This window comes from Argiope bruennichi, chromosome X1 (genome assembly GCF_947563725.1).
Source record: "Argiope bruennichi chromosome X1, qqArgBrue1.1, whole genome shotgun sequence".
Taxonomy (NCBI): Eukaryota; Metazoa; Arthropoda; class Arachnida; order Araneae; family Araneidae; genus Argiope; species Argiope bruennichi.
Genome location: NC_079162.1, coordinates 71,664,849 through 71,679,617, shown reverse-complemented (window position 1 = coordinate 71,679,617; position 14,769 = coordinate 71,664,849). Strand labels below are relative to the sequence as shown.

The 14,769-nt window shown below is 30.6% G+C and overlaps 1 protein-coding gene across 4 annotated transcripts in view; it reads left to right on the top strand.

The window, feature by feature from the left end:
* LOC129958328 (uncharacterized) overlaps positions 1 to 14,769 on the top strand; it is a 93,387-nt gene that overhangs the window by 34,190 nt on the left and 44,428 nt on the right. For all 4 annotated transcript variants that reach the window (XM_056070741.1, XM_056070740.1, XM_056070743.1 and 1 more), the window contains 3 exons: positions 3,871 to 4,020; positions 10,473 to 10,505; positions 10,590 to 10,628. In XM_056070741.1, coding sequence (XP_055926716.1) covers positions 3,871 to 4,020; positions 10,473 to 10,505; positions 10,590 to 10,628 — 222 coding nt within the window. The remainder of the gene's footprint in view (positions 1 to 3,870; positions 4,021 to 10,472; positions 10,506 to 10,589; positions 10,629 to 14,769) is intronic.

Sequence of the window (14,769 nt, the reverse complement as noted above, 5' to 3'; positions counted from 1 at the left end):
GAATTCCTTACCAAGTTTCATGTCGGTTATATATTATTTAATGTGAATGTAATGTTTGAATTTTAATGCATAATGTAATGTGTGTGTTTAATGTTCAAGGTAATGTGTGAATTTTATCATTTAATGTGAATCCAAGACACGCTCAATTTATTGAGCATCTCTCGGACAATTATTGCTCTTCATCTGTTAAAATAATTGTGCACTAAATTCATGTTTTTATATCATATGCACAGTTAGAATTATCTTATTTATTATAATATTGGAAAATTGAAAACAGGGATGATTGTGTTTTAGATTTTTTTTTTAATTCTTAATTGGTACTTTTTTTAAGTTTTGAAACATTAATTATATTTAAAATTCTGGTATGGCCACAAACCAGATTTGTTTTTCTAGCAATAACTTGTGGTATTTTATTATAAGCAATGGCAGCCATTTCTGGGCATTTTAACTGTTGAGAGCTTGATAACATGGCTGTGCTATAATTTTGCAGATTAATCCTCAAAATTTTGAGAATCATCTTCCTGATAGATTTTATTAGTTTAGAGGAAGTCAAAAATCTGTTGGAATTTTGGGAAATAAGAAATCCATTAAAAAATTTAAATATATAGTCAGAACTTGCTTAACAAGTAGTTTCTGTAATGAGTAAAACGAAATGTAAAAAACAATGAGTCGCTGAACGACCGATGTTTTGATGATGCGGAAACTTCATGATGTCACATCTGAATTGCCCTGAATCTCGAGTATCAGTCTGTATGAGTTCTTGCTTAAAGAGAACTTATATCCGCATTAAAGAAGCTTTGGACACATAATGTAATTGAACGCGACTCTGAATGTTTGCAAGTGCCTATGGAGCACATGGAGCCAGAAGTGGATGGCAATTACATCTATGAAGAACTTAGCAAAAATTATTGAAGAACTTGGAAGTGCATTCTATGTCATTGCAAAAAGCTGCAGAGGAGATGTGGTTAGGAGAGGAAGAAATAAGGCTTATTAGAGAACAACCTTCCCATTGAGTTAAAGAGATGCTGAAAGAATGAATATTCTTGTCATATGCTGAGATGCATTACTCCAATAAGGCAGTAGCTAATGTGTGCTACAAATTCGATTAACAATAATGCTGCCGCATTTCCATCGCATTTTGTAGCATAATAATGTAAATTTACATAATTATGAATTTGATTGAATATTTTTTTGGAATGAAACGCATTGTCCTAATTTGCATCGATTCCTATGGATTTTTTTTTATTGGATTACAAATAAGAATTGAGAATGAATTATGCTTTTTAAGCAAGGTTCCATTGTGTTCTCACAAAGCATTAAAATTGGTTGGTTACTTGCAGAAAAATTATATCACTTAAAGAAATTTAGGGTTCCCTCTTTCTCTAGGTGATGAGACAATTTACTTTTGTGAAATTGACTGAGAATTTGTCAAATCTAATTTCAGATAATGAAAAATTTGCTGAACCAATAAGTCGATTAGATAGTCACCTGCCTTACAGTGAAGCAGAAGTTCACTTTTGGATTGAAGTATTCAAATTAAAAGAAAAAAAAAATCTGTATTCTCATAACAGCTTAAATCATTTTAAGTTTGAGCTATTTGAATGATATTTTGATATCTTCGAACATTATTTGCCAAATGCTGTAAAGTGTGATCTATTTTCTTTAAATCATAATGATGAAGACTTTTTTTGAAAATTTATTGGATAGTTTCCTAAAATTCTTTACTTTTTACAAGCCTTCTTCTTGCTAATAGCAGTTTTAGCACTTGGATGTATTTAGATATGGATGCTTCATATTCTGATTTGCTGAAAATTAAGTACCCATCGTTATCAAAATGTCTTGCTAATCAGATTTCCTAGAGCTAGCAAAGAAAATGTGTAAATGCTTTACTCCCCTGAACTCAAGGATGGATACATGGGGAGGGTCATGGCTCCCTGACCTCAAACAGTAATAATATTTTGAAGTCTGAAAGAATTGTTGCCATAGGATTGGTTGCATTTAAATGGGCTGTAGGTGATTGTTCTGTGTAAAAAAAAAAAAATACTGATTGAAGCTAGTTAAGTAAAAGAATTAAATTTTTGATTTTTATAATCCATATTTTTGTGGCTTTATGTATCCAGTCTTTTGAAAAAACAAAATTTAAAAAAAAAAAACCTAGTTGATGAACAGTCAATTCTCTCAGGGATTCTTTAGTAAAGTCACTTCTAGGAAACTAGGTGTAATGCATTTTATACAATCAAGACAGCATGTCTATAAAAGAGTACATGTTATATAGTATCAAAGAAATTGTAATATACTCTATATTTTATGTATTTTCTGTATATATTATTATATGGTGGAATCTTTGGATAAATTTGATGTTGATGGTTGGCAATCATGAAAGCGTTAAGTACTAACTAATAATAGACTTGCACTAATACTTTCTTTTACTTCCTACAGAATTAACTAAAATTTGACAATATAAACTCTAATTTTGCGTTTAAAATAAAATCGTATGGCATATAATGGCACAATTTAGTCCAGATGCCATATTACCAATAGATTTGCAGTTTTTGTTGATTCTCAATCTAAACAAATCTTGATTATTATTCGCAAATTTCCTTTGCAACAAAATATATGTGTGTCATAAAAGTATTGTTTCACAAGCAAAATTCTATTTAGTTTTTAATGCTTTTTTTTTTTTCAATATCATTCTTTTTATTTTGCTAATGAAGCGGTTTTAAAATATAGTGTGTCATTTATTGTCATTTAGTGTCGATTACTACTTGTGGGCTACTGTGTGCTGTCCTGTATTGGTCTCGGCTGTGTATTTATCGTCTTTATATTAGCGTCTTCGTGTTAAATAAGCGTCTTCGTCGTCGATCGTGATTGAGGCCTGCTGATAGTTTTCACACCATACATCCACTATAAGCGAACCCGGTGAATTTACGGACTTTTGAAATTTCCGTAACAATATAATTGCTGACCACTTAAAGCAATGTTTTTTGATTCTCCAGTAATATTTATTGTTTAATTTCCATTCAAACTCTTAAGCATAATTCTGATCATGAATTCCTCAAGAATTATTTTTCAGAATCGGATTGTAATAAATATTAGTGTTGTTATTTTAACAACATTTCGCTAGATTTCTTTACTTGTAAATAAATCTTCATAATTGAATCAAGTCTCTTGACATCACAGTATCATTGAAAACATAATTAATTGTCTCATTAATTTAACTTCCAAATGCATATAATCTCTTGCTGTATTGTAACTCCACTTTCTTATTCCTGATATAAGCTGTCTGCAGTCTGTCTTGAGTTTTAAACAATAGTAGAAAATTAAATGATTAAACATTCAATAAAATGATAAAAACATTAAAATGTCTTTACAACAATAAAATATTTTGTTATAAATTTTGAAGAAAATTTTTTAGGATTGTTAAAGCAAAGTAAAATTAAAAAGATAATTTTTTGCACTTTAAAACGTTGTAAAAATCCTTTTTATGAATATTTTAGAAGTTACTGCAGAAATATGCTGAAATCTCTTAATTTTTAATTAAAATCCCTTCCAAAAAATATTCTAAATTTAGTAGCTCTTGGTCAAACAGTTTGGTCTGTAGAGTGCTAACACCCATACATTCTTATATTTGCGAATAGAGCTGTATCTTAAAAACATTTGAATTATTATGTTTAAAAAGGTGAGAGCAAAGATTGGTTTTTCTGGGTCACACTTATGGTTGTAGCATATACCAATTTTATTCATATATGTTTAAAAGAAACAACCATTGTCTCACTGTTGCATATAGTCTTAGTGCTTTATATATATTTTCAAAAGCTGATTTTTTTAAAAAAATTATTTATTTATTTAATTTTATTTATTTTGCTTTAGGTCTTGCCTGATCTAATTTTAGAACTTATTCTGAAGAATAAGTTAAATATTATGATACTTGATTTGTATAATTATAAGAAAGGTTTTGAAATATCCTTTTTGAAATTTGGATCTGAGGAAGAAATGTTTCATGGTGCATATTCATACGGAGTAAGTATATATGCGCAGTTTTTATAAATAGCTGCTTGATTTGTATTTTTATTGATAGCTGCCTTGATTTTGAAATGATTCATGATTAATGAAATTTAAGAATATTAATGTACTAAGGAAATATTCTGCACCACCTAGAAATTTAACTGGTGCTTGTCTCCATTTATCCATATGAACAAGTTCTATTACATTTGAAATTCTAATTTTATCAATATTAGGAAATGCCCTATTGCTTTTGGTTAAAAAAAACAAATATCACTTTTATCAGTATTGCCTTTTAAATTTTCATATTCATAAACATTATTACTTTTTAAAAACTCTTTTAAACCTTGCATATTTAAATGAACGAATCTAGTATACCATAAATTCAGGTCAATTTTATCTGAAATATAAGTAGCTTTATTATGCATCTTTATTACATTGGCATTTATCATATAGAGCTTATTAATTAATGGAATAAAAAAATATCTATTTTCAGGACTTTTTATGATCATTTTAGAATTTTTTATAAAAATGCTATAACGTGCCTAATCAATTTTTCTTAATAAAATTAAATTTCCTACCATTTTTGATGCTTACTATACATCTTTAAATAAGAGAGAAACCTTAACAGATTTATTAATAATTTCTAATTTTACTTCACCTTTACCAAGGATTTTCGAAGTTCCTTCTGTAATACTTGCACTGGCTTCTATTTTCTGGAAATTTGAAAATAAATTAAGATTATTAACAAAATGTTCTGCAGCAGCTGAATCAGTAACAAATTTGATGTTTTAGGATTTAATCCAATATGCAGATGCATAAATTGCTACCGGATTGCTATGTCCACTTTACTTAGTACTTGTTACTTGTAGGTAGGCGGTTTGCTTTGTTGATGGGTAGGTTTCTTAGATTTCATGAATTTCCAACAGTTCCACGGAAGAAACACTTTTCATTTTCTTTAGTGGAATGCATCATTTTCCTTACATCACTTTCAGTTGAGAAGAGAGCCGATTCCTTAGGCCGTGTTTTGGATTTCTCACGAACTAGAACTCTTATCGTATTCTGCTAGAACTTCGAACATTCGTTGACGTGAAGTTTTGATCTTCCACTCGATATAACTGTATGATGATGATGTTATAGCTTCTTGATAAATTAGCGAGCATTTGGTATGTTACTTCATCATCTGATATAATTTTTCCGGCATTTCCAAGATCTTTGCCGGGTTGAGAAACTTTGCCTAGGTAACTGTTCATTGTGTTCGATGGGAGAAAACTAATGTTTAAAAACTTCGTCCTCAGAGCTCCAGTCCTTGCTCTGCTTCTGGGTGCAAACACATTTTCTATTTCTTGAAAAGCCGCAGCAGATGAGTCTATATTATAAACTATACTTTTCAAGTTTTCCTCTAGGCTCAAGCAAATAGTGGAGAGAGCTTTTGCTTTTCTTAGTTCAAACTTCTGTTGTTTTGCTTTTCTAGCATTAGTATTCAAAACAGAATCTTTCATATCTTCTAATTCTATTAGTCCCAAGTTGAGAAGGTAATCCTTATGTTGAAGTGCCATTCTTTGTAGTTGTTTTTATTTCGTTTTTCAAAGTTCCAATTCTCAGTTGAAGCCATAAAAATTCAGTGAAAAGCAGTTTAAACAAAAATAGCAGAATTCTTTTACAGCAAAAACTCCGCTTTCTTACCACTTGTTGGAAGGTGGGATTCAGTGATTGCTCACTATTGCTATAAAAAGAATTATGTCGTTTGCCATAAAATCATTTTTATTTCAACTTGAAATAAGTTAATAAAGTTTAAAAAAATGCGTTGCTTCTTCCTTCACTGCTACTGCTGCTTCAACTAAAAGTTTACATTCTACTTATTAATTGTATATAACCTGGTTAAACCTGATTGGGCATGATGTCATAGCTATGAAATTTACATGATAGAAAATATAAACAAACCCATTGAATCTAATTTGATCAGATGAACAAACAAAAAAAAAACCGATTTTGATAAATTTATAACAAACTAGCCGCCTTTGGCGACCAGCCGGCTCGCCAATCTTAATTAATGTTCGTTAAAATTTTGAAATTTCAAATTTTGATAGTCATATAATTCACTCATAATACTATAAAGGCCTTCAGTCATAACGTAATATGTATCTCTCTAATTTTCTGTTAGCTCCCGTAGAATTCATGCTTTAAATTAAAGTGGAAAGGATTAATCTGCAATTAATGTAATAATATTTTTTACTGGAACAAAGCATTTTTTTATAATACGATTACTGAAAACACAGTCACTGAACATTTAAACCTTATGGACATATATAATGCTGATTGACTTCTTCAACAAGCTAGAAACCTTTCACTACTACAAAATTTAATAATTTGGGAAACGTTTTTAGTAAAAAAATTTAATAAATTGAAAGCTATATTAGAAAACATTTTGCAATGAAACAATGCATTTATTTACACATTTAATAAAATTAGCATGATTTTTATATTCTAGATTTGTTTACTTATGTTCTTGATCTTTTTTTCTCGGAATTGAAGTGTAAATGAAGTGGCAGTACAACTTTTTTTTTCCTTATACACTTTAACTCTAGTGTAATTAAATAATATTGTCACGTAGATACTTTATTATAGAACTCAATGACACACATAAGAAGTAGAGCTAAACCAATTTATTAACTGAACTCTGAACACAGTGACTGACAAATCTTCTGCTTTTATACTAGCAGGGAAAGTTCCAGAATACTTTTCTGGAGACGGTAAGAAAAGTTCAGAACACTTGTGTGGTAAACTAAAGAAATGTCCAGAATCTTCTGGAGCATGAAATAAAGAAAAACATAAAATCAAGGAATTAAATAGTATTTACACAAACTGTGAATCGCATTGTCTCTAACGGGATTCGAACTCCCAATCTCTTGATTATGAGATCAGTGCTCTGACCATTCGGCCATGGAGAGCTGACTGCCTCTTTTCAATGCGGCATTGCTCCCTCCTTAGAAGAACAGCGTCTCGATGTTATGACATTTAATTTTGTGTCTCTAGTTCTTGATCGAGTCACAGGGCCAGTATAAGTCATCGCGTCTTCACGGGGAGTAGTCTCTTGAGAAATGTCTCTTTTCGGAACCTCCATATTTTCATAAGAATGTTGGTCGTGTTCTTCTGGGTCATGGTATGGCTTTATGCGTAAGACGTGGACAACTTCCTTCGGTTTCCGCCTTCTAGAATTAGGATCGAATTCGGCTACTTCATAGGTGACGTCGGACAACCGCCTCAAGACTTAATAAGGGCCGAAGTATCTCTTGAGGAGCTCCTCGGAAAGCCCTTTTTTACGAACTGGAATAAAAATCCACACCAAATCCCCTGGTTCGTATGCCACCATCCTATGTTTAGAGTCATAATGCCGGCGATCTTTCTGCTGAGCCTCGAGAGTTCGTGCACGAGCTAATTGCCTCGATTCTTCTGCCTTATTGATCAGATGACTAACGTAATCGTCTTCCTGACTGAACTCGTTGGGACAGAGAGAAAACGTCGTATCCAACGACGTTTCAGCTTCTCGCAAATATAGTAGGTAGAAGGGCGTAAAACCTGTCGTGTCGTACTTGGCAGTGTTGTAGGCGAATGTGACGAACGGCAATATCTGGTCCCAGTTCTTTTGTTCGTCATCAACATACATAGAAAGCATATCTGCTAGCGTTTTGTTGAATCGCTCTGTAAGGCCATTTGTTTGCGGATGATAGGCTGTTGTCATTCTATGAGTGATATTGCACAGTCGATTAATATCGGACACCAGCTTGGACTGGAAAACTTGTCCACAATCTGTAATGATAATCCTGAAGCATGAAGCTCCACGAGTGATGTCCTCTAGTAGGAATTTGGCGATATGTGTAGCTTCCGAAGTCGGTAAAGCTCTGGTGACTGCGTACCGTGTCAAATAATCGGTGCATGCTACAATCCATTTGTTGCCGTCGTCAGATTTTGGAAATCGCCCTAGCCGGTTGATTCCGACGCGATGGAAAGGAGCGGCAGCTGGTGGAATAGGAACGAGATGACCTGGTGGCTTCTGAGGAATAGATTTTCTCCTTTGACGTTCTCGGCAGTGCATCACATATCTTCGAACATTTCTGTACAAGCCTGGCCAATGAAATCGTTTTCCTATTCTATCATACGTTCTAGTGAATCCTAGATGCCCGGCGGTAGGTTCGTCATGGAGAGATTCTAGAATACTGAGTCGTAATACTAGCCATGGAGAGCCGACCTGCCTCTTTTCAATGAAATATACTATGAAAGTCTTTTAATATGATTTTTCTAACAAAACTTGCATAAACAATCCATTTTAAATAACTTAGTTTCAATGTTAGTGAAAAGTTTTCAGTAATTCCTGGCAGCATTTTATATTTGTATAAAATTGGACACTTAGTTATATCCAAGTTATTGGATCGAATTCATAATTCTATAATAAAAAATACTATGTTAAGGTTGGTTATTTTTTTCACTAAAGGTGCTTAACCCATATTGGACCACTCATAAAAACAACCATAGCAAAAATATAAATTTTTAAAAACAGGATCAATGCAAGATACTTGCACATAAAAAAACAAATTTTTTTAAAAATTAATATTTTTTTTATTACAGACTATATTATAAATAGGACAACTGTCCAATACACTACCAAAAGTTACAAAGGTTGACTTACTTTACAAAAAAAAATTTTTCATGAATTAAAATTCGAAAAACAGTCTCTACATAGTAAAACATTGCGCATTTTTCAAATTGTTGTAGGTCTTTTTTGTTGTTGTTGTTGTTATTAAAGTTTTTCCTTGCAAAATTTTGATTTATATCTCATCTTTGATGGTCTTTGACGATCTGAATTTTTCTGGATGACATTTGTATTTTTCTCTAATACATGCTCACAGTTTAGAAGACGAAGTTCTTTGCTATTCAGCAGCATACCTCTTTATATAATGCTGTTTCTCAGAATTGTTCCACCAAGGTAACTTACTGTTACTGGCATTTGAAATGTTAATAAATCTTGTGCATCGCAATGGGGAAATAGCTTTGAAATTTTCCAGGCTGCGATGAGGGCAGTTTCAAGGCAGTTTACGAAAAGTGCTCTCTACCACTCTTTCCTTGAATAAAAGTTCAGTAATTTTCCATATGATTGTCAAATAAGTCTACACCATTTTTATATTAATTGTAAGTAGCAACACAGAATGGTGGAGCAGCAACTTTTCTGCCTCCTTTCAAAGTCTCTGTAATTTACTATACACATTTGTAATTTCAAAATATGTTAATAATGAAACAATACAATTATCATTCCAGCAAATAGCAGTTAGCTTTGTCAAATAATTCATCAGATTTTCGACTCTTAGTTTTAACTGATGATTTCAAACATATTAGAGGGCTTTTTGCCTTTTGATTATCTCCAACAGTTCCAGTGGCACAAAATCCTTTGTGTGAAGCCAAACCATTATCTCATGTGTAGTAAAAAAATTATTCATATACATCCTGTTTAACGTAGGATTAGGATATGTTGTTACCTGAATTAAAGGAATGCGATATAGAAGAATGAGGCTTTAAAAAAAGAAAAGGAAAAGATGGTCATCAGGCCGTCGTCTTATTTATAAGACAGTCGAAAAGCACGTGTCAAATACCTATAATATTTATTTATTTATTCATGCATATTTTTAATGTTTTGGACAAGACTGGTGATCTACTGTAATTAATTGTATGTGTTTAAGAAGATTTAATAATTTTATTATTATTTAATGGATTAAAACTGATATTTTTGGGTCTGAATTTAAAGCAATTTTTTTAATTCATTTTTTTTAGTAATTTATTAAATTTAGTCTTTTTATAATAATTTACGTCAAGTTTCATGTATATTTTCATTGTTTCTTTTATTTTTATCTACGTTTAATTCCGCTGTCCTGTAAATAGGACGGGGTTCAATATGTGTTAAAAAGTAGTTATATTAGTACTTTTTTTTTTTGAAAAAATTAGTCTACACACTGTGATACATTATTTCCATGATCCTTTGTTCTAGTGTAATGTTCTTGCTTTATTTTACCTTGCACCGCTCACTAACAGTTTCAAAACACTGAGGAAAGCATATATGAATGTACATTTCTTTGAACATTTATTTAGAAACTATTTGCAATAAGTAGCTGTAATTCATAAACGTAACTTAATAATGAGAATCAGGCTGAATCATGTCAAAAATCATCTTGACTTTATCAGCGCAATAGATTATATTTGTTATACAGTGTAAATCATAAAAGGAATACCTGTGGAAGATTATTTCTTAGGTATCATTTGGGGAATAAGGTATGATAGTGTGCCTAAAAGTAACTTCTGATTTGCATTTTTATTTATAATTTGCATCATAATGTAACCTCTTGAAATTTTTTGTAATATTAATAGCATGATGATTTTTAAAAAATAATCAGACTTTTTACATTTTAAAACTTGTTTTGCAGGTGGGTTTAATCGATTACATCAAAGATTGTGAAGTAAGATATGATACAATTCTTAAAGATTTTGTTGTCATTTCTCAGCATGATACGAAAAATGTTAATTTTTTCCCCCTTTTGTAGATACCTTATGAACTATTTGATCATCTCAGTCAATATCAAGTGAGTATTTTTCTTTTCTTCTTTATGTGATTTTTGAAAATTGTGCTTGCAGACATGTATGGCTGTTCTATCTTCTTGTGGAGTGATGAAACATTTTTTTTTTTCCCTTCTTTTTTTTGCTTGATTTTCAGTATTATATTGACCCCTCCCCCCCAAAAAAAAGTCTGTTAAAATTGTGTAGGGGGGAATGAAATATTGGTTGGATTAAAACGTAACTGCATATTCCCTATAAAGATGCATGCGATTTTTCCAAGGATGTCAAGGGAATAAAAGGGGAGGGGACTGTATGAAATATTTTTAATATTTTGCATGATTTTATTTGTTATCTTTAAGGAAGTTTCATTGTTCCATTCTCATAAAAATTATCTTCAGTGGCAAATAATATTTAAAAAGTAAACATTGAATATTTAGATATATGATCATCCCGTTTAAACAGCAAGATTTAATAAGTGACTGGGTCTGCATGAAAGTTAATGTTATCAATGGGGGAGATGCTTTTACTATTTGCATATTAGGATTGTCATGCCAACGGGAGAATCTAGAAAACCGGAAAAACACAGGGAATTTAAAAATCGTCAGGGAAAAAAAATGGGAAAAATGTGAAATCTGAAAATGTTCATAAAAACCTGGAAAATACAGGAATTTTAAGTTTCTTAGTTTTTTCCCTCCATCTAAAAAATGCTGTTGCCTAAAGATTGCAAGAATAAAAGATCGTAATCATGCATTCCAAGCACGAAACAATACCATTCGCGATTGTGTAATGAGGAAACTCACTTATTTTCTATTGCATCTATTGATCAATCTAGTTTCGATTTGTGAGACAGTTACTCTTTTTCCCTGAGATTCCCGAATTGCAGCTAATGAGCATGCACAAGACTCTTGTAACTGCGTGAAAGAATAGAATACATTTCTCTGGCGGGAACATTCAATCTGTGGAAGCAGCACGGTGTTGTTTATTTAAGAAACTGTCAGCTTATTCAATACAGATTAGAGAATTTTTTTAAACAATGAGCTGCTCAAAATTCATATTTAACACGAATTGGACAGATAAAAAAATCAATCCTCATTTTGTTGAATGGGTTCGAGGAGTTCCGCAAAAACCACATACTGCTCTCTTTGTAAGATAATATGCCTAGGTAATATGGGAAAGCAGGCACTTACTAAAGACACCAATAGACAAAAACATACAAGTCTACATGTCAGTTTTAAAGAGTCATTATTGATGCTGGGCTTAGTTTTTTTTTTTTTTTTTTTTTTTTACAAGAACAATAATTTAAAGCTGAATTTTTATGGGAATTAAAACTCGGTACGTGACATTCGCCCTCGAAAACGTTCAATGATATATTGGAAATATTTTCACATATGTTCATTGAAAGTGAAGAAAATGTGCTTTAGACTGTACAAAAATGGTGTACCTTATTTGTTAAGGATTAGCTCCAAGAAACTGAGGGCTTAAAAATCTGTAGAAGTTGCAAAATTGATGTCCAAATGCATGAATTGGCAAAAAAGAATAAATTTTAAAAAGTAATTTTGCTTTATAATGTTTTTTTTTGTTGTTGTTGTTGTTAAGTAATCATTAAATGATTTGTATCATGATAACATGAGCATGAACGGTAATATATTCCCCTTAATATATAAATTTTGTCTTGCTAAATTCTAGATAACAAATATAAATTCTTTTCCTTTGTATGTAAATATAAAAACTTTCTTTTAATACGCAAATTATTTCAAATAATGTTAAATTGTTGCTTCCTTTCCTTGCTTTTTTTCACTCCTTAAAATCTTATTGCATTATAAGTAGCTCATGAGTGCTATTCTAGCATTTCCTCATATCTTGAATATATGTACAGGGAAAACACAGGGATTTTTTTTTCCAGATTTGAGTGGCAACACTGGTAATATATTCCTGGGTGCTTTATTTCATTGTCACATTTAATTTGTTCTGATAGCAGCAATATACATCTTCATCTTTAGTCGCTGTCTTCACAGCAATTCCAAATAAATAATATCTTTGAAATTTTGTATGATTTTCATCATAATCTTCGATTGATATAATGCATCATACTTGATCAATGTTTTATTATTATTATTTTTATTCTGCATTATCAAGTTCTTTTTTTCTTTTCTAAAAGGAATGTTCCTATTTCTATTGCAGTTAGAAGGATGAATTTCTTTAAACTCATGAGGATGATTAATTTTTATGGAATTGCATTTCAATGCTCAAATATAATATGTTACATTTTCAAGTATCTTATGTTGCTATCAAGTGAAGTCATTCAGCTACTTTGTTATCATTAACTTATGATTGTCGTCCAGGTTCTTTTTAAACCTCAAAGTCTGAAGGTCACTAATTGGTTAACCAATTTTAACACTGATATAACTTTAGAATCTTCATCATTTAATTTTTAACCTGCACAATTTTTTTTTCTTTTTAGAAGTCATCACATACAATATAAATAACATCAAAACAATTTTTTTAAAATTTTCCATTTAATGATTTAGAGTTAAAACTAGAAAATAGACTGTTGAGAAAATTGTACTCTAGATCTTTCTTACTTAAACATTCACACATTACAATTTGTAGTTTATAATTTATTGCATGTTTATCCATTACCTTCAAAAATGAAAGAAAAATTATTATCATTTGGTCAATCCAATAAATGTATATTTTTAAATGCAAGTAACTTTATAATTTTTATTATAAATAACCAAAATAGAACATATTTAAATAAAAGTGTTATTTAAAATAGAATTATTTTGATGTAAATTGCTTCATAAGAATCTGAAGAACACATTTTATGACTAATGGGTTTTTATTCTCTTGAAAAATTTCTTCATACCAAGCTAATATTTTATTCTTATTCTTGTAGTTGATGTTCATTTGAATATTGCCTTTGAAATTTACAAAGTTTTTCTGCTGAGCCAAAACTTTTTGTCAACCTTATGATTGCTATTGACATTTTTTGTGGATCTGAGTCTGATGTGTCAGTATCTGTAATAGTTTTCGCTCACGCTATCCACTGTCAGTTTTTTTGCAATGTGAGCCAGCAGTTTATTCATGTCTGTGTTGTCAACCTCTAAATATGATCGTTTAACAAAATTAATAAATTCTTCTATTATATGAGCAACAGTTTGATCAGTTTTTGCCATTGTTTCCAATTCATTGTGGCAAAAAAATGATTAAATTCTTTTTTTTTTAATTTGATTTTACTTTATATTTATCTTATTCAGCAGTGGAGAGGGGATGACAACTTGTGAAAATCAGTGTCTTATTGTGTAAGCCGTTTTTAAATATAATATTTTACATTCATATAATTTTCTTTACTTCTCATTGATAAACACACTTTAATAACTATAGTATACCAAAAGTAATACAATTAATTTAAACCAATATTCATCTTATTAGATGCTCAGTTCTTTGCTACCATGATAATTGTGTGTGATGTTTAGAAGCATAAACATCTGTTGCTTTTTTCTTTTGCTGGAAAAAAATTTGCCATTTCTGCTGTGGAAGGAAATACAAACATATGCATAAGTCATATCTTATGTATACATACATATGCATAAGGATACAAAAAAAAAAAAAAAAAAAAAAAGGAAATCCTTTTACTTTTAATCAATAATAATGAAAGTTAAAAATCCATTTGGTATATATAATTGTTTTTTATCGCAAATAATATTAAAATTAATTTACATGTTAAAACTTATTATTAATTTAAATAGTAAAAAATTAACTTAAAATCATAAATTAGAAAAGTTTTTGCTACCCCATTTTGTAGTCGGGCTTTTCGGTTGAAGAAACCCTAATCAAATTGGACATAATTCACTGAACTGTTTCTGAATTACCAATGAGGTATAAATTTCTGTATAGTTTGGCATATTTCATATTCATTGCATTGCAAAATTTGAAATTTTGGTAAAGTATGCAATTTGTGTGTGTGTGTAATGATATTTTAAACTTTAATTTAAATCCAAATTAATTCTCAAATTTTTATCTTCATTTAGCTCCTAGTAACTTCATTCTAAAATATTCTCTTATTTCCTGATCCCATTCCACTTTTTCTATTTAATTAATGCAACAAAAGTTCTGTGAAAATGCTTTCGTCGGCGGTTCCCGCGCTCCGCGTGAAGAGATAGAAAA